This window comes from Gouania willdenowi, chromosome 16 (assembly GCF_900634775.1).
Source record: "Gouania willdenowi chromosome 16, fGouWil2.1, whole genome shotgun sequence".
In the NCBI taxonomy this organism is placed as follows: Eukaryota; Metazoa; Chordata; class Actinopteri; order Blenniiformes; family Gobiesocidae; genus Gouania; species Gouania willdenowi.
The window spans coordinates 32,895,219-32,915,788 of record NC_041059.1 but is presented as its reverse complement, the minus strand read 5'-3'; the positions used below and the strand labels follow the sequence as shown (position 1 = coordinate 32,915,788).

General features: G+C 41.1%; 1 protein-coding gene across 3 annotated transcripts in view; it reads left to right on the top strand.

The window, feature by feature from the left end:
• hace1 (HECT domain and ankyrin repeat containing E3 ubiquitin protein ligase 1) overlaps window positions 1-20,570 on the top strand; it is a 50,476-nt gene that overhangs the window by 7,493 nt on the left and 22,413 nt on the right. Inside the window, exons 4-14 of one of the 3 annotated variants that reach the window (XM_028470610.1) lie at window positions 630-734; window positions 3,755-3,830; window positions 4,442-4,573; window positions 4,739-4,821; window positions 12,733-12,829; window positions 12,897-12,998; window positions 13,146-13,252; window positions 15,465-15,615; window positions 19,757-20,061; window positions 20,172-20,240; window positions 20,322-20,409. In XM_028470610.1, the coding sequence (XP_028326411.1) occupies window positions 630-734; window positions 3,755-3,830; window positions 4,442-4,573; window positions 4,739-4,821; window positions 12,733-12,829; window positions 12,897-12,998; window positions 13,146-13,252; window positions 15,465-15,615; window positions 19,757-20,061; window positions 20,172-20,240; window positions 20,322-20,409 (1,315 nt within the window). Of the gene's footprint in view, window positions 1-629; window positions 735-3,754; window positions 3,831-4,441; window positions 4,574-4,738; window positions 4,822-12,732; window positions 12,830-12,896; window positions 13,049-13,145; window positions 13,253-15,464; window positions 15,616-19,729; window positions 20,062-20,171; window positions 20,241-20,321; window positions 20,410-20,570 lie in introns of all 3 variants that reach the window. The other 2 variants (XM_028470609.1, XM_028470612.1) reach the window with 2 other exon arrangements.

Here is a 20,570-nt window from a genome sequence, read left to right as displayed (position 1 = left end):
ATACTATAATATCGGGGTATATTGTATAATATCGGTATACCAGTTGTATCGCCAAATGCCAGGCAATACACACCCCTAATGAGTATATACTTATTGCTAAATTCCATCTCTTGTCTCTATTTGGGCTTTTACATAATATGTTATAATCAATGCACTAAAATTTAAATGTAAAGATGCTAAAACTGTAACGTACAAACATAAAAGCACATACAATCATCACAACAGGCCTATAAATGATGAGCATACACGGTACACCTAAATACATACTGTAGTTAGTACATGGGAAGCACTTTGGTCCCATGTACTATACATGTACATTGTAAAATGACAGTCACGGTAATCGTATTTAGATTCTAATTGAACATGGAAAATTGAAAACGTAATTGTAACCAAAAAATGTAGTTGTTCCCAACCCTGCACAAAATTCAATTCTAAGTGGTTGAATTGGAGATAAGATGAACTTCCCTCACTGGTGTGAACATAAATGCACTATTGTTATCTTTCATTTTTTTTTCATTATCATTTGTTGTTTTTATAGTTTAAGGATTATGTTCTTTTATGTTGTTTTTATAGTTTTGTTATGTTTTAGGATTACTAGCCAGTGTTTACTTTGTGTCGTTGTTCTCTAGCTGTGGGTCAGTGGAGTGCTTGGTGTTACTGCTGAAAAGAGGAGCCAACCCAAACTACCAGGACATTTCAGGCTGCACCCCGCTTCACCTCGCTGCCAGGAACGGGTACGATGCTACTCTCATTACCTTTCAGAGTGGCGCATTCACTTTATTCTAACACACACGTTCTGACCAATTTAAACCATCCATATAACATGCTTCACATCATTTCAATTGAACAGTTTTACTTTTTTTGTCTTTTTTTTTTAAAATTGTGTTTGATTTTTTTTTACAGCTATATGTAACAATGTGTGCATTGAAAATAACTTTTAAAGATGAGAAAAAAAGTCATATTTGGACACAATTGAAGAATAGACATTTCTATTCTCAATGAACTCGCAACATACATTTAAATATGTTTTTGCATCATGGTTTTATGATATATAGTTTTGTAAATAATAATATAATGAAATTTCATAGTATCGATTGTTGCCTTTTTAAATTCCTTAATTTCCTTTTTCAAAAAGAAAAGTTGAATCAATCACTTTGAGAAATAAAACATGAGAATTCTGGCAAGAAATATCATTAAAACATTATTATCAAAGAATAAAAATCATGATACTGTATATTGTGAATCAATGTCCTTCCCAACCTTAACATGGAAACCTCAGCTGATCCTTTTTTTGTGGGTTAGTGTTTGGTCCTCTTTGTTCAGTTAAGCTTCTGCTGTGGAAGGTAAAAAGTCTTTGGATTGCTGAGAGGAGGAAGGGTAAGAAGAGACAATGCCCTGAGTTCACAATACAAGAGACAATAATGTTTGGAAAGGCAAAAAAACCCAAAACACATCAGTTTATTTGACTTTAACTCTGGATATACTTATTTATTTACTCTGGCTGTGACCTTTTCAACTTTATAGGAATATAAAATAATAATAATAATCTGGTGCGTAGTAGGTTGTGTTGATTTTTTTTATTTTTTTTTATCTGATTCGATACCACTCATACTCTTGGCGATACATCATGTGATACTTTAATATTGCAATATCATGTCACATGATAAACCATTCTACCTTTAATGTATGTTTATTCATGCCAAAAATGTCCTATTAGGATTTACATCATCCAGGGAGAGCAACAGTATCCTGCTCAAAGAAGTCAGTTTGGTTAGGGCCTCGGATTTTCTCTGATGACTACAAGGAAAAAATGGAATTCAGGTTCTGAAATGGAAAAATAAATCTGAAACGGAAAAGCAATCAGACTTTCTTTGTTTAAAGTCAGGCCACAACATGACAATGCTTTGTGGACAATATCACACATTTCACGCTATTCTTCACCACAAAACAAGTGACTGAATGTCTAGAACGTGTGAGAAATGGACAAATATGTGGGAGAAGAAAGTAGCAGCAGGAGCAGCCTGGTAGGAGGTATGTTCTCCCTACATTAAGGGCACTTAAATATTTACTTAAAGCAGATAAAACATTTCAGTTATTGTCACACTGACGCTGCTTTTTACTTTCTCACGCTGACTGACTATATTCTCCTCCAGTCTCCTGCTGTGTGTAACAGATCGAGTAGTGATCATGTTATCCTGTGGTAGAAAATAAATGCAGCGCTTCACCTAATGTTTTAATGTGTTGTGATGAACAAGTGGTTCAGATTATTATGACTGCATTCAAATGTGAAAAAGCTCTGTTACAAAGACAGGTTTAGCTGAACTGGTGATCATTTTACTGGTAAATAAAGGTTTTACAAATAATGTTTTGGTGCCCTATCACACGATTAAATGGGTTTTTTCTGTTAAACGAGTGGCTGAGGGTTAGCATTGTGGCTATTGTAAACCTCGCAATGTAATCTTGCGTGATTTCAGTGTAATCATCTTGTTTGCGAAAAAAATGTCATGCATGCTTATATGATCAATATAAATATATATAAATTATTAACAGTATTTAGCATGTTTGGTATGATTTCAGGAAGTTTAGTATTCATGAAAGTATCTAAACAAGGAAAGATGATGAAAGGGAAACCAAACAGAGAAGTGTAAGGAGACGCTAAAATGGTTAAACCCTTAAAACAGAATTTGGTAAATTTTGAAATGTAAAATCCGAGGCCGTATTTGGTGTTGTCATGTCAGATCAGTGCACAGTAAAGAATCCTCAGTCAGAGCAGCGAGACCTTCAACACCTGAACTTACTCAGCTGTGGTTTGACCCCAGCTGCACAACATCAACATTCTCCAGGTTATTATCCAGGTGGGCGACCGTGGCTCAGGTGGTAGAGGGTCGTCTTCTGATCGAGAGGTTGGGGGTTCGATCCCAGTACCTGACTATGTGTCGAAGTGTCCTTGGGCAAGACACTGACCCCTAAGTTGCTCCCAGTGGTCGACTAGCGCCTTGCATGGCAGTCCTGTCCCATTGGTGTGTGAATATGAGAGTGACTGGGTGAATGAGCTGATGTGTAAAGCGCTTTGGGACTGCTTCAGTGTGGTTATAAAGCGCTATATAAATCAAGTCCATTTACCATTAGTTCATTTCATTTATTAGGTTTTTTTTCGAGCAGGAACAACAAAACAAAAAACAAAAGAAACAATAAACTCTGTGTACAAGGAAACTCCAACAGAGAAAAAACAATCAGAGATGTTCAAAATAATAGATAAGATCCATGTACACTTATAATTGTAATATGTCTGCTCAAAAGGGAGTGGGAAGAAGAAAGATTGATTTAATCCCACCCCCATTACCTTTAAGTGTCCCACATTTTAGGCTCCAAGAAGCGAGTGGTTTGAGGCTGAGGGAGCCGTCATTTACAGATGTGTTTTTCTGTCATAGATGAAATCTTTTATTCTCCAAAGCTGTGAGGATCTGTGAAGAGTTTAAAAATAATTGTTGCTCTGTCTATCAATCCTCAGCAGTGGTGCATTAGCTGAAACATCCTGCCACGATCAAAGAGAGAAAGTCCTTTTTCCTTTGCTATTAGATGTTTATAACAGGGTGAACATCAAGATAAAAATGCAACGAAGAAAAGAAAAAAAACTAACTTTTGAAGTTCATTCACATTTTTTCTCTGCTCAGTTAAACGTTGTATATCTTTCTAAACAAATTGCTTCCTCTATTCTTTGTCTCTTTCTGTTCTTTCTTCTTCTTTTTCTCAGACAAAAGAAGTGTATGGGCAGACTTTTGGAATTCAGCGCTGATGTCAACATCTGCAACAACGAAGGACTAACTGCTGTGAGAACTCCTTTGTACTTGTGGACGGTTGAATGTAACATGTTAGAGCTCAGGGTCACGTTATCCACATTCATGTCAGCATTTAGAATAATCATACATGTCAATCTGTCGCTTTTCAGTGAAATTCGCCATTTTGATAGATCCGACAACTTTAATTTTACATAAAAGTATGTATATCGGATTGGACAGGGAGATGTGCAACCCTAGTCATTAGCATGAATAAGGTGTCATGAAGGCTATCATTAAGTGTTACCCTAATCCTTTACATGAACCCCTAACCCTAGCTAACCCCACTAGTTCCCTCCACCTAACCCAAAACATGCCAACATAGCTCCAAAGGTGTCATAATTTAGCGAACAACACTTAATGACAGCCTTCATGACACCTTATTCATGCTAATGACAGATAATGACAGCCTTATGTATACAACTTCAAATAAAGTGTTACCAAAAACAGTTTAGAATAGGCCAGTTATTTTTCTATCCTGATCTATTTGTTCTTGCTGCATTGTTTTTTGTTTTGTTTTTTGTCAGTGACAAATGTTAGGTGAGGATTGACTGTGGTTGTAAGCTCTCAGGTATGAACGTGTGACTTGTGTCTGATGGCTGCAGATCCACTGGTTGGCAGTAAACGGGCGAACGGAGCTCCTGCATGACCTGGTGCAGCACGTTTCTAATGTGGATGTGGAGGATGCTATGGGGCAGACTGCGCTGCATGTAGCGTGTCAGAACGGACACAAAACGGTAAGTAGAGCTGAAATATGCAATGAGTTAGTGGAGGACACGGTTTATGAATTTTTCTGATAGTGCAGAGGAATCCTCACATCCCATAATACTGGTGACTTGCTGTTGTGTGTTATTTCGAACTGCTGGTGTGGTGCACTTTGAATGTGTGCTGTGTCTGCTCAGACAGTGTTGTGTCTTCTGGACAGCGGAGCTGACATCAACCGACCAAATGTCACTGGAGCCACGCCTCTTTACTTCGCCTGCAGGTGATTACATCACAAAGTGCAACAACCCACTTTGATCTAAGGTGGGCCAAGGCAGAAAAATACAGAAAAGAGTGAAATTAGATTAATAGATTCACTCTTCAAAGTATAAACACTGTGAGGCGGATTCACTAAGATCTGAAAAAAAGGGTGGTAAACCAGGTGCGTCCCGAAATCCTTTGGTGGTGCTGTTTTTTCACCTGCTGTGGGGAATTCACTAACATTGTGGCACTAATAGTTGCGCGAATAGATGTGGTTGAGATCGCCCTATTTAAATGAACATTTTTCTCATTAAATGTGGAAAGGTGAGTGCACAGAAGCACACAATGACATTTGAAGAAGTGAAATTAACTAATTTAATGTGTGTGCTCCGTCAGGACTGTAACTTTGCTATTATCAGTTCAAGGAAAACTTTATGAACATTGTTCCATTGCTGCGTAAATTGGGCAGCTGATTAGCTGATTCTGGCTTGACGCTTCTTGCATCAATGCGACATGAGAGTTTTATGGTCAAAACATGGAGAGGAAGACACAGGAGTTTACTGGAGCGACATCCATGGATCTCCATGGACAGCGACTCTCAGCACCGCAGAGAGGATGTGCACGGAGCCGCACTGGACTCCAGCTGTTTCTCTCCCCCACACACACTTTACTCTGCATTTTCTCCTTCAGTGGCTGTTAATATTGCTTGTAGTTTTCTTTAAATTATTTTCTTATACTATAAAGGTTAACTGGAGCCTTTTTTCCATCTCCAATGTGTTTGGTGTAAACATGTAGTGCAGGGATGATCTCTGTGGGTGAGTTTGCACCTGCCTGTGGTAGTATTTCCAGCACAGAAAGCAGTCACCGCAAACAGTTCCAGATTTGATGACTTGCATTGCATCCACTGCATTAATTTATTTGCATTTCCTCCGTTTGCTCCCCTTATGAGATCCGCCTACTTTACATATTCATCAGAGGGAAACGTGCTGAATGGATTGTGGGTGCATAGTGACGTGCAGTCCTGATTCCCTGGGGTTTGTACCCCTTATTAACACGCGCCTGTGTGTAGTTCACTTACAACAGACTAGGGCCACATGCAAAATAAATGCACAAACTGACTCCAAAGAACAACAGAAAAATACACTAGACAACAAATATACACAAAATAATTCCATAAACACAAAAAGAGAGAAAAACAAAATGATACATTTACTAAACAACAACAATATCCAAAAGGACTCGTAACACACAACAAAAAACCCCAAATGACAAGAAAACACATAACAAAAACATACAAAACGACAACAAAAAGATACACAAGACAATAAAAATGCATAAAATGAGAGAAAAGTACACAAAAAGCTCTAACCTTGACCACTAAGGCTGGGTAGGCACGTTGCAAATCGAGACCACCAATGACAATTCCATATGTTTCTGCTAGCAAGTGTTAATCAAACCAAATCAACATAGTAAAACACCATTAAAGAAACAATGATTTAATATAACCTCCATAGTCTCCCAACAAGATATATCTCATGACACAGCAGCGTATCCGTTGTTTGTGTTGGAAACACAGAAACACGGAGAAAAACAACTCAGAACAGCCTCAGTGAGGCGCATCCACAAAGTCAATCCTTCCTTTTGTACCATTCACTGTGGAAAGTACCAACAATGTTACCAATGCAGTAATATCAGTGACGTGCCGTGAGCACTAGGGTAGGCAGGGTGTTCCAAATCGAGACCACATTTTAACACCAATGACAATTTGTCATGAGTCTGCTTAGTTAGTCTCCCTGTTCCTTGAGTTTGCCTGTACCGGTCCATGTTTTCCTGCCTGCCCAGTTTTCCTGCTCTCCACAGCTGCTCCTCATTCCCTCGTCAAGTCGGAGGAGGTTATATATACTCCCTCAGTTCAGTCAGTCTCTTGCTAGATTGTCAACCTGTGAAGAGAGACTTTCAAGCTCATTGAAATTATTGAGAGTTCCTGATTCTGAGTGCAAAGTGTGGAATCTGTGTTCCTTAATAAACAAATCCGATTGGGGCATATTTCAGTTATCCTCCTTGTTTTGTTTGGGGCCCGTTTATTCAATCTGTAGATATTTCAGTTTCTTCCTACTCCTTCCTGCGTTGCATTTGAGTTCTTTTGTACACCTGTGATAGTACAATACCACGCTATGAACTCAGCATCACAGAAGGAAAGTCCAATGGAGCGGCTAGACAGACTAGAGAAGTAATGGAAAAGTATGTCAACGAGTCTCTGGCTGCAGGCTTAATCAGGCCCTCCTCATCTCCCGCTGGAGCAGGCTTTTTCTTTGTTGAGAAGAAAGATAAGACGCTAAGGCCGTGCATCGACTACAGAGGGCTTAACAACATCACTGTCAAGAACCGCTATCCTCTTCCGCTCATCTCATCAGCATTTGAACTCCTGCAGGATGCGGTCATTTTCACTAAACTTGACCTACGCAATGCTTACCATTTGGTCCGAATTCGGGAAGGGGATGAGTGGAAGACTGCTTTTAACACTCCTACTGGACACTACGAGTATCTGATTATGCCAATCGGTCTCACCAACGCAGTTTTCCAGGCCCTGGTTAATGATGTTCTCCGTGACATGTTAAACCAGTATGTTTTTGTTTACCTTGACGACATCCTGATCTTCTCAAGGTCCAAGGAAGAACACGTTCATCACGTCCGATCCGTCCTGCAACGCCTGCTTGCAAACTCACTCTTTGTCAAGGCAGAAAAGTGTGAGTTCCATACCCCATCTGTTGCCTTTCTTGGTTATGTCATTGGTCAGGGAAGCATTTCCCTGGACTCCTCCAAGGTAGAAGTAGTTGCGTCCTGGCCTGTTCCTGAGTCCCGTAAGAGGTTACAGCGCTTCCTTGGGTTTGCAAACTTTTACCGAAAGTTCATCCGGGGTTACAGTTCGGTTGCTGCTCCACTCACAGCACTTACCTCCTCCAAAGTACCCTACAGGTGGTCTTCAGAGGCGGAGGAGGCCTTTAATTCACTAAAGAAGCGTTTCACCTCTGCCCCCATTCTTAGGGTTCCGGATCCTGAAGGGCAGTTTGTGGTAGAAGTCGACGCTTCTGATGTGGGTGTGGGGGCGGTTTTGTCTCAACGAGCACCTGATGATCAGAAGTTGCACCTCTGCGCCTTCTACTCTCGACGTTTAACATTGGCAGAGAGGAACTATGACATTGGTAATCGGGAACTGCTGGCAGTTAAATTGGCCTTGGAGGAGTGGAGACAATGGCTCGAAGGCAGCAAGGTGCCATTTCTGATATGGACAGATCACAAGAATCTGGAGTATCTTCAGTCTGCAAAACGCCTCAACTCTCGGCAGGCCCGGTGGGCTCTGTTTCTCACTAGGTTCAATTTCACTCTGACCTATCGACCTGGTTCTTGCAACACTAAGCCGGATTCGCTGTCCCGCCAGTTCTCCACCTCGGAAGTCTCCACTGCAGAACCCGAGACAATCCTGTCCAACTCCCACATGATTGACATCCTTACATGGGACGTGGAGGAACGGGTCAAAGCTGCTCTGGAGGACAGTCCTGGACCCAGCACCTGCCCTGACAACCTTCTCTTTGTTCCTCAACATCTCCGGTCGGATGTTCTGCAATGGGCCCACAGTTCTAAACTCACATGTCACCCTGGTATCCAGCGGACTAAAGAGTTCCTGCGGCAAAGGTTTTGGTGGGCTTCCCTGGATGAAGACACCAGAGATTTTGTCAATTCCTGTCCTGTATGCAATCAGTCAAAACCTACACACCAAGCACCTGCTGGACATCTTCATTCCCTACCTGTTCCTCATCGACCTTGGTCCCATATATCCCTTGACTTTGTTATTGGCTTACCTGCTTCTGACGGACACACCACCATCCTGACAGTCGTTGATCGTTTTAGTAAGATGGCTCATTTCATCCCTCTTCCTAAACTTCCATCGGCGAAGGAGACCGCCCAACTTATGTTGCTAAATGTTTTTCGTCTGCACGGACTACCTACTGATATTGTCTCGGATCGGGGCCCACAGTTCACCTCCATTTTCTGGCGGGAGTTCTGTTTGCTTCTAGGGGCCACTGTCAGCTTGTCATCAGGATACCATCCTCAATCAAATGGCCAAACCGAAAGAATTAATCAACAGATGCAAACCATAATGCGTTGTATGGCTTCCAGAAATTCGTCCTCCTGGTCCCAACAGTTAGTGTGGGTCGAGTATTCGCATAACACTCTGCAAAGTACGGCCACAGGCCTTTCACCATTTCAATGTGCGTATGGGTATCAGCCACCCTTATTTCGATCCCAAGAGAAAGAAGGTTCTTGTCCATCTGTTCAGGCCTTCATCAAACGCTGCTACAGGACCTGGAAACAGGCACGAAAAGCCCTGCTCCGTTCAGCACATCGTTCCTCTGCTTCTGCTAATCGCCGCCGCTCTGAGGCTCCTGTATACCAAGTAGGCCAGATGGTTTGGCTTTCCACAAAGAATCTCCCTCTTAGAGTTGAGTCCAAGAAACTCGCTCCAAGGTTCATTGGTCCTTTTGAAGTTGAGAAGGTGGTCAACCCTGTGGCGGTGCGCCTCAAGTTACCCAGGGCCATGCGTATTAATGCCACTTTCCATGTCTCGAAGGTTAAACCTGTCCATGAAAGTCCTCTTGCTCTTATCTTGGACCCGCGTCTCATTCGAGCCTTCCATGAGCAGCATCCGGATCAACCTTCGGCGGCCGTCACTGCTTCTGGCCGATCTGGTTCTGGGGTGCCTTCTGTCCTTCCTCCTGCGGCCTTGGATGACCAGCTGGACAACAGTGGTTCTGTGGAGGAATCGAGTGGTGGTTCTTCTGTCTGTTCGGAGGGTGGTTCGGGGCATTCTGAGGAGTTCTGACCCTCCACCGTGTTCCCCTCCTCCCTCCCGGTGTGGTGGTTGCTGTTGGGACGGCAGGAGCCGTCCCTTGAGAGGGGGGTTCTGTCATGAGTCTGCTTAGTTAGTCTCCCTGTTGCTTGAGTTTGCCTGTTCCGGTCCATGTTTTCCTGCCTGCCCAGTTTTCCTGCTCTCCACAGCTGCTCCTCATTCCCTCGTCAAGTCGGAGGAGGTTATACAGTGGTATGCAAAAGTTTGGGCACCCTTGTAAATGTTCATGATTTTCCTTAATAAATAATTGGTTGTTTGGATAACAAATTCCAGTTAAATTTATCATATAGGAGACAAACACAGTGATATTTGAGAAGTGAAATAAAGTTTATTCGATTTACAGAAAGTGTGCTAGAATTATTTAAACAGAATTAGGCATGTGCATAAGTTTAGGCACCCTTGCATCTTATTGATTTTAATACTCTTAGCACTAATTATTGGAACTCAAAATTGTTTTGGTAACCTCAGTGATCCTTGATCTTAGGGTCTGGATTCTGGTGGGAGGTATTTTGGACCATTCTTCTCTGCAGATCATCTCTAGTTCAGTCAGGTTTGATGGTTTCCGAGCATGGACCGCCCGTTTTAAAGCACACCATACATTTTCAATAATTCAGGTCTGGGGACTGAGACGGCCATTCCAGGATGTTGTACTTGTTCCTCTGCATGAATGCCTTAGTAGATTTTGAGCAGTGTTTAGGATCATTGTCTTGTTGAAAGATCCAGCCCCGGCGCAACTTCAACTTTGTCACTGATTCCTGGACATTGTTCTCCAGAATCTGCTGATATTGAGAGGAATCCATGCGCTCCTCAACTTTAACAAGATTCCCAGTGCCTGCACTGGACACACAGCCCCACAGCATGATGGAACCACCACCAAACTTTATTGTAGGTAGCAAGTGCTTTTCTTGGAATGCTGTGTTCTTTTTCCGCCATGCATAACGCCCCTGGTTATGCCCAAATAACTCTATTTTAGTTTCATCAGTCCACAGCACCTTGTTCCAAAATGAAGCTGGCTTGTCCAAATGTGCTTTAGCATACCTCAAGCGACCCCGTTTGTGGCGTGTGCAGAGAAAAGGCTTTTTCCGCATTACTCTTCCATACAGCATCTCCTTGTGTAAAGTGCGCTGAATAGTGGAACGATGCACAGTGACACCATCTGCAGCAAGCTGATGTTGTAGGTCTTTGGAGCTGGTCTGCGGGTTGACTGTGACTGTTCTCACCATCCTGCGCCGCTGCCTTTCGGAGATCTTTCTTGGTCTTCCACTTCGGGCCTTAACTAGACCTGTGCCTGTGGTCTTCCAATTCCTCGCAATGTTCCTCACAGTTGAAACTGGAAGCTTAAATCGCTGGGATAGCTTTTTGTATCCCTCCCCTAAACCATGATGTTGAATTATCTTTGTTTTCAGGTCATTTGAGAGGTGTTTTGAGGCTCCCATGTTGCCACTAATCAGAGAAGATGCAAAGAGGAAACACCTAGAATTTTCCTACTTAAATACCCTGACTCATGATTGGATTCACCTGTGTATGGAGATCAAGGATCACTGAGGTTACCAAAACAATTTTGAGTTCCAATAATTAGTGCTAAGAGTATTAAAATCAATAAGATGCAAGGGTGCCTAAACTTATGCACATGCCTAATTCTGTTTAAATAATTCTAGCACACTTTCTGTAAATCGAATAAACTTTATTTCACTTCTCAAATATCACTGTGTTTGTCTCCTATATGATAAATTTAACTGGAATTTGTTATCCAAACAACCAATTATTTATTAAGGAAAATCATGAACATTTACAAGGGTGCCCAAACTTTTGCATACCACTGTATATACTCCCTCAGTTCAGTCGGTCTCTTGCTAGATTGTCAACCTGTGAAGAGAGACTTTCAAGCTCATTGAAATTATTGAGAGTTCCTGATTCTGAGTGCAAAGTGTGGAATCTGTGTTCCTTAATAAACAAATCCGATTGGGGCATATTTCAGTTATCCTCCTTGTTTTCTTTGGGGCCCGTTTATTCAATCTGTAGATATTTCAGTTTCTTCCTACTCCTTCCTGCGTTGCATTTGAGTTCTTTTGTACACCTGTGATACAATTTCATGTTTCTGCTGGCAAATGTTAATTCAATTCAATTCAATTAAACTTTATTTGTATAGCGCAATTTACCACAAAGTCATCTCAATGCGCTTATCAAAATATAAAATTCATAATGAGAAAGAAAAAACCCAACAAGATCCACATGAACAAGTATTTAGCCACCTAACAAAATCAACATCGTAAAAACCATTAAAGAAACATAAACATTTATTCAATATAGCCTCCATACTCTCCCAACAAGATATATCTCATGACACAGCAGCACAACCGTTGTTTGTGTTGGAAACACAGAGAATAAACACAGAGAATGACGACGACAACAACAACAACTCAGAACAGCCTCAGTCAGGCGCATCCACAAAGTCAATCCTTCCTTTCACTGTAGAAAATATGAACAATCATATTCACTAATGCACTGTGATCGTACGTATAGCATTTAGCATAGCGCTGTTACGTATGCTTCCTTTTTAAGTGAATGGTTTTCATCTTGGGGAACTGACTGCACCCCTACTTTAGTGGATGGAGGGTTCCTGTCCCACCCATACCAACATCCACGAACTTTCTCAACATTGTCAATAGAAGATTGATCTGTGAGGCCTACACTATGGATTTATCCGATATAAACATCTCCAGCAGCTTTAAGCAGCATGTGCTTTTATTTAGGATCACTTCCCCTCACAGTCTTTGTGTAAACTCATAGAAGACCACGTTCTTGTTTTCACTCCACACACACACCCGCATTGGGAAGTGACGCACACAGGTCTCACAGACTCTCGCGTGAACACAAATAATACCAGAAGTTAACACTTCTATTATAATGATACTCTTTAGAATGTCTCAAAGTAGCTTATTTAGCTCCTGTGCTGCTTTAAAAAATGTGGGAATGTGGGTCCAACTCTATGTTCTCTGTTAAAATGTGACTTTTCCTTTGTAGCCACGGCCAAAGGGACACAGCCCAGATCCTCCTGTCTCGTGGTGCCAAGTACCTCGCCGACAAGAACGGAAAAACTCCTCTGGATCTGTGTGTGCAGGTGTGTTTCACTCTCATTCCACGTGTCATGTAGGATCTGTGAGTGAGTGATGGCGTGCTTTAATCAGGGCGGATATGGAGAGACTTGTGAGATCCTCATCCAGCACCACGGCAGACTGTTTCAGACCCTCATTCAGATGACTCAGAATGATGATATTAAAGAGTCCATGGTGAGAAGAGGCTCTCTGCAACATACCAGAGGATCCCTATGGGCATGTGGGTTAGTGTTTATTTTGTGTGTGTGTGTGTGTGTGTGTGTGTGTGTGTGTGCGTGTGTGCGTGTGTGCGTGTGTGCGTGTGTGCGTGTGTGTGTGTAGCTCAGGCAGGTTCTGGAGCATGTCTCCCAGCAGAGTGACACTCATTACCACAGAATCCTGACCAGTCTGGCTGAAGTGGCCACCACCAATGGCCACAAGCTGCTCAGGTAAATATTTTCATGTTCTCATCATATCAGGTCTGGACCGGAATCTGGATTTCCCCTTATCACGCTAACTTCTGGAGTTTTTTCTGGTTGTCCTCTACTTTGATGCTGGCAATAATCTTTTACCAAGCTAAATAACAATGGGAACTTAACCTCAGCACCTAACCTGGTTGGCACCAGGTTTTGTTTTGGATAAAATCTGAGTCCCACCTCCTGACCAATTAGTTATTTTGGAAAATGAGCTGCCCATTCTTAGAAGATCCTGGTTGTTGATCAGGTCTGACAGCTGAGCTTTGGAAAGAAAGAATGTTAATGGATAAATGCAATCTTTTTATATACCGAGGACAGTGTTTTTCAAATGGGGGTGCGCAATGGCATTATAGGGGGTATTTGAGAAAGAGAGAGAGGAACAATTAACAAATTATTAAAATATGGGGTTTTGTATTATGTTTATTTTTAGTTAAAAGTTATATTCACACTAAATATTAACAGCAACACAAAACGACAACAAAACACACAAAGTAAGAGCAAAATATACTGAATTATAAAAAGAGCAGACAAACAACAATAAAATACACAAAATAATGCCAGAAACACACACAATTACACCCCCCCCCACAAATTGATCATAGAAATGATCTTGATTAGAACATGAACTGAAAATACTAGAGTCAGTCTTGGTCCCACACCAGGAGGGAGATGACCATAAATGATAAAAACTATAGAAATAAATCTATTCAGGAGGCACTAAATACTGTTTCATTCACTTATTTACAAAATGTGTCCATCCATCCATCCATCCATCTTCTCCCGCTTAGCCGTTTCCGGGTCGCGGGGGCAGCATCCTCAGTAGGGAGGCCCAGACTTCCCTCTCCCCGGCCACTTCCTCCAGCTCTTCCGGGGGGATCCCGAGACGTTCCCAGGCCAGCCGAGAGACATAGTCTCTCCAGCGTGTCCTGGGTCTTCCCCGGGGCCTCCTTCCGGAGGGACGTGCCCTGAACGCCTCACTGGGGAGGCGTTCAGGGCACGTCCCTCACTGGGGAGGCGTTCAGGGGGCATCCTAATTAGGTGCCCGAGCCACCTCATCTGGCTCTTCTCGATGCGGAGGAGCAGCGACTCTACTTTGAGCCCCTCCCGAATGACTGAGCTTCTCACCCTATCTCTAAGGGAGAGCCCAGCCACCCTACGGAGGAAACTCATTTCGGCCGCTTGTACCCGTGATCTTGTTCTTTCGGTCATGACCCAAAGTTCATGACCATAGGTGAGGGTTGGAACGTAGACCGACCTGTAAATCGAGAGCTTTGCTTTTTGGCTCAGCTCCCTTTTCACAATGACGGACTGTGTGTTATCACTTATTCATTCCATCATTATTCTTTAAAGTTATTTTCCACAGAATTCTGAGCAAAATGTTCTAGTTAGACATATGTCTGACTAGTACTTGGATTCAAAAGTTGAGCTGATAAAGCCCGGATTAAGTCATTCATTCTTTCATTCATTCATACATATGCTATGATGACACTGTCAGTATCAGCAGGAACATATTACAGTGAAACAATGCACTCTCATCCCAGTGTGTGTGTGTGTGTGTGTGTGTGTGTGTGTGTGTGTGTGTGTGTGTGTGTGTGTGTGTGTGTGTGTGATAAATTGAGGACTACCTGAATGGAAACACGTCTGTGTTGTAATAAAGTGAAACTGATCATAGCGCTGTCTGTTTATCATCTACTGGATTAATATTGTATAATCTTACACTTTTACTCAATGATAGTATCAGCAGCTTCCTGTCTGTGTCTCTTTCTTCCTGCTTTTTCTGCAGCACCAGTCTTGGTTTTGGTCTGAATTATGGATTTTAATTCTTATATTTAATTCTTATAATCCTAAAGAATTATTCCTCATTTGTGACCTAAATTGCTCCACATGGTTTCTCTGTGTTTGTGAATGGTCAGATGCTGCAATCTCCACCCTTTTCATGTGAACGCGCACGCAGTCAGTCTGAAATCACCTGGCTTAAGTGAACATGTTGATATCCTCCTTCATAGTACAGCTGCTCTGTGACAGAGAATATTTGGTTAGGTGAATCTAACATAGAGATTTTAGGATATACTTATCCAGCTTCATAGTACAGGCCCTATGTGTTTTCACCACAGATTAACCAAATATTTTTAAAGGTGTAAACAGCTGATGATGTATTTGTTTGCTTTGTTCTATCCAATCACAGCCTTTCCAGCAGCTTTGAAGCTCAGATGAAGAGTTTGCTAAGAATTGTTCGTATTTTCTGCCATGTGTATCGTCTTGGACCTTCATCACCCAACAATGGAAGCGACATGTGCTACAACGGCAACAAGACGCCACGCAGCCAGGTCTTTAAGGTTTGTAGAGGAAGTGTGTACAGCAGTGAGTAGCCGCATTGTTCAGTGTGTGACTCACTCACGTGTGTGTTGTTTGGTCAGCAGTGTAAATTTGCTGTGATCATGTAATGTTTATTAGACAGACATCCGTATGTTTCACAGCAGCTGGTGCGGAATTACTTCCTTTTATTGAACAATTCTCATAAATCTCTGCACTGAACATGCTTTCTACGGTCTCTCGTCTTTGCTCCGTTACTGCCTTCACTTGCAGCGTGTCAGTGATGCGTTCAATGTCGCAGGCTTCTGAGTCACGTTACGTCCGCATCGTTTCATAATTTTTCTCTGTTTAGATGACTTTACTTGCTTTTCAACTTCCTGACATTGGCCACGGTTACATGATGTTTTTTCATTCGGAATTAGTTTTTCTGAATTAAATCATTCGGAATTAAAGTGTTCTGCTTCGTGTTTACATGGAAATGGTAATTCCTGAATTGAGGTTTACATGGAAAACTGTTTTTTTTCTGCTTCATGTAATTCCGCTTTAGGTCTGTGGGTTGGGAAGGCTCTGATTGGACAGTGGGCGAAGGTGACATATCACGTCTATCAGGAAAAACACACAACAAACCTTTTATTTTCGGCTATAATACAGAGGACCACACATAAGAAATGTTTTCACTTTTATTTTGATTGTAGTTTTTAAGCAGCAGCTCGACAATAACACATGGTTTCAGTTTGGACCACGGTGCAGAAGAGAGATATGAACTAATCAATGGTAAAAAGCCCAGTAAAAGTCTGGAAAACAAATTTTTGCTCCCTGGTTAAGATAGTAGCTCTAACAACTGGTAAAATGATAAACTGGGGATATTACAACCTGTGAATGCAGTACGGGGACGCATTTACTCCGCCTCCGGGTCCTAGTGCCAGCCGTCCGATGAAGCCTGTTCCGTTTACCGAGGTCCGTGTGTTTAATAAGTCCGTGTTTGTCAGTGCGAAAGTCTGCATGTTCATGCCTCCGTCCATCCACTCTTATCATTATATCTATGTCTTTTAAGGCTCTTATTAAATAGTCCAGGCTAGAGTCTGGGCCGCCGCCATCTTGGATTATGTCGTCGCCAGCGTGTCATCGCCGCAAGTTGCGCAAGCGCAGAACTATTTCAGTTAACTTAAAGCGGAATTAAGCAAGTTAAGTGATTACAAGAAAGAGGAATTATCTAATTCGGAATTAAAATCGGAATAAACCAGCCACTTATTTCGGATTTAAGTTAGCATTAGGAATTAAGTGTTTACATGGTCAGTTTAAAGAGGAATTTACTTTTATTCTGCTTTAAAGAGGTATTAACAGCTCCCATGCAAACGTGGCCATTGTACCAAACATGCTGAATAGGGTTAATGGAGTCAATCACTGTTATTAATGTAAAATAATGGCGACTGTAGCCCAGTGGTAGAGTAGGTCGTCCAATAACCAAAGGGTTGGGGGTTCGAATCCCGCTCTATCTAAGTCGTTGCCATTGTGTCCTTGGGCAAGGCACTTAACCTACATTGCCTTGTATGAATGGGTATGAATTGTGCATGAATGAATGTTGGTGGTCAGAGGTGCGAAATGGCAGTCACACTTCTGTCAGTATGCACCAGGTTAGCTGTGGCTACATTGTAGCTTATCACCACCGTTATGACTTATGTGATTGACTGGGGTGAATGAATAATGGTTTTTGTACGTGCTTTGAGTCTCCTTGAAAAAATCTAAGCCATTATTATTATTATATATTATTAATAGCTCAGGAGAGCTTTGCAATGTCCGAACGCGACACCGTTGACTCTGTCATTCGTTTAATGATACGGTTCCCAAACATTATTTATGAAACCTTTAATTACCTCCAATCCTCTTCACGTTTTATACTTAACCCTACACAGCCGTGTTATTGGAGATGCTTCTGCTGTGATTTGTCACAAGGTAAACTGATCACCATTCCAGCATATACACCATCAGCTAAACCTGTACCAGTCATCATAATCTGAGCCATTTGTTCACCACAACACATTAAAAACACACTTTCGACCAAGTTCTGGATTCATTTTGAGTCACAGGATAACAGGATCACTACTCCAACTAGAAGTGTGACGATATCTCGATACGGCGATATATCACAATATTTTTTCCGCACGATCGATTATTGATATGCTCCCGCTAAGTAACGATTTTTTCCGATTTTCTTTTTTTTTTTTTTTCTCCGATTTTTTTTATTATTATTATTATTATTATTATTATTATTATTATTATTATTATTATTATTATTATTATTATTATTTTATTTTTATTTTTATTTTTATTTTTTTATTTTATTTATTTATTTTTTTCAAAACCTGTTCTGCTTTTTCACTAAAATGTGCAGGTATGTCTTCACAGAAATTTTGTCACTGTTTGTTGAAAGAACCAATATATTGTTTACTGGAATATTGCACTATAATGGTGTCACTGGTAAGAAAGACCCTATTTTTTGTTTACAAAAAGCACTATTGGAGATACTTATTCATTTACATTGGTATGTTGACACTTATTGTCAAAAATGTTGCACTAAAATAGTGTCACTGTTCATAGGACGCTTTTTCAATTTACTTTCTTTCAGAGATATGAAATAAAAATGTTATTTTTTCACTTAATCTTTTTTTTCTTGTTATGTCATAAATGATTGTAGATTGATTTCTGACCAATATATCGATAATCACAGTATCGTCATACCGTGAGATAATTGTTATCGCAAGCTTTGTATCGCGCATTGTATCGTATCGTGAGGTACCCAGAGGTTCCCACCCCTAACTCCAACCATTACACGTAGTGAGAGATTTTGAATGGGATTATGGGCGGAATTGGAAACATTTGTTTGTTTGTCAAACTTTCAAGACATTTAGTTTTCTATGAAAAATGATGAAAAATTGCGTGTGAATGTTTGATATTGTTAAAAAATGGGCATGTGTCTGTCATGTTTGGCCTCATTTTAAATAAAAACAGGGGGGAAAATAAAAGAGTCCGATAAATTTTTCCTTTTCAGAACGTGAATTAGTTTTTTCTTGTCCGTCTTCTGCAATCACTGAAAATCTGAAGCCCTTAAAGTCGGGCAAAGATACTTTTTTACTTTTGCATAGCGCAGTGGGTCACACCTCTGATTGTGGACGCTTTGACCGTGCATGCGTGTGTCATATAAACGATGATCAGACGGTGATCTGCTGTGGAAACTGCTTTAAGGGAAAAAGATAAAAGGCGTATAATGTATGCCATTGATTAATTGATACTATTCCACCAATCAGGGCTCAGATTGAATGAAGAACAAGTACAACAGTCTCACAAACAAGCATCAGTGTCTCAGGCTGACCATCACAGCAAGCATGCAAATGTTTGACACAATAATTAATTTCTCTCATTAAATAGCAGTGTAGTTTATTGAAACAGTTTATCAATATGACATATGACATGATATATTTGATTCTGTTGAGGGTGTGATTTTTGTTTAACTGAAAGGGACATTTTGTTTCATTTTAGTGTTAATTTTTTGAAAATCCTGAGAACAGAGATGCATTTCTTTTCTTTTTCTGATTTTTTTCTGACCCTATATGTCATATTTTTAAACATTTTTTTAAAACAAAATTTACCTTTCATTTTGTTTTAAGTATTTTTGTCAAAAATTATTTTCATATTTTATTACCTCCACAAAGGAGCTCATATATTTTCATTGGTGTTTATTTGTTTGTCTGTAGCAGGATTATGTCAAAAGTACTTAACGTATTTTGACATTTTATGACCCTTAGGCCATGGAATTGTCCATTAAATTTTGCAGGGGATCTGGATTAATATACATTTTTGGTTGAGTTTCAAAAATCTAAAATTCCTTTTCTCTCATCAATGGCGACATTTAAAAAATATCGAAGTTCATAATTTATAAAAATTTAACTCATTTATGTTGGGTTGATTCCTCTGTTGTCCTCAGAGTTCCATTTGGTTTGGATCTGATTGCACATTTCATGGTGATTTCTCAAATAAATAGGCGTGTCCATACATTTTGATTCTATTGTGTGGTTTTTAATGGGGATAGAAATGTCTTCCAAGCCTTCAAAGTGTGAATGATCACGGTGCCATGATCAGGATCATGGTTTCTCTGTTATTCTGCAGCCCTTGGAGCTGCTCTGGCACTCCCTGGATGAGTGGCTGGTCCTCATCTCCACAGAGCTCGACAGAACCAAGAAGAACCCATCCTTGCCCTCCTCCAACAGCGAGATAGCCTCATTGCTCCTTAAACAGCGGGAGTCAGATCATTCTGGGTCTGGGCCCAAGCTTCCCTCTCTGCTGGACCATCAGATCTACCTGGAGGCTGAAGGATATGTTGACGGGGAGGAAGTCATATCCATGACGGCCAATCGGCTCAGCGCAGTCATCCAGGCCTTCTACATGTGCTGCTCCTCTCAAATGCCACAGGGGTTGGTGTTAGTTTTCTTTGGAGTTTTGGCTGTAAGAACTTTGGTGCAACTGTTTGATCCTGTTACTGTCAGGAAATTCTTCATCACATCTCCTCTCCCTCCTTCCTTAGAATGACGTCGCCTCGCTTCATTGAGTTTGTCTGTAAGCAGGATGAGGTGCTGAAGTGTTTTGTAACCAGGTGAGTTAGAGTCTGGGATTAAACCGTTGAGTTGATTTGACCCTGCATTGACTTCACACTTTTTGTGTCTACTCTCTTTAGGAATCCAAAAATTATCTTCAACCATTTCCACTTTCTCTTGGAATGCCCTGAGTTAATGTCCCGCTTTATGCACATCATTAAAGGACAGGTGAGTACTTGTAGTTTTATGGATATTCATCTTCATTACTGTTGCAGCAACTCTTGAAATCTTGACATACCTTTGACAAGTCTTAAACCTGCAGTATGTAGAAAGGTGAGATCGAAACCACGCTCCCTCCTCCCCTCGCTGTTTTGAATCTACCCGCATCC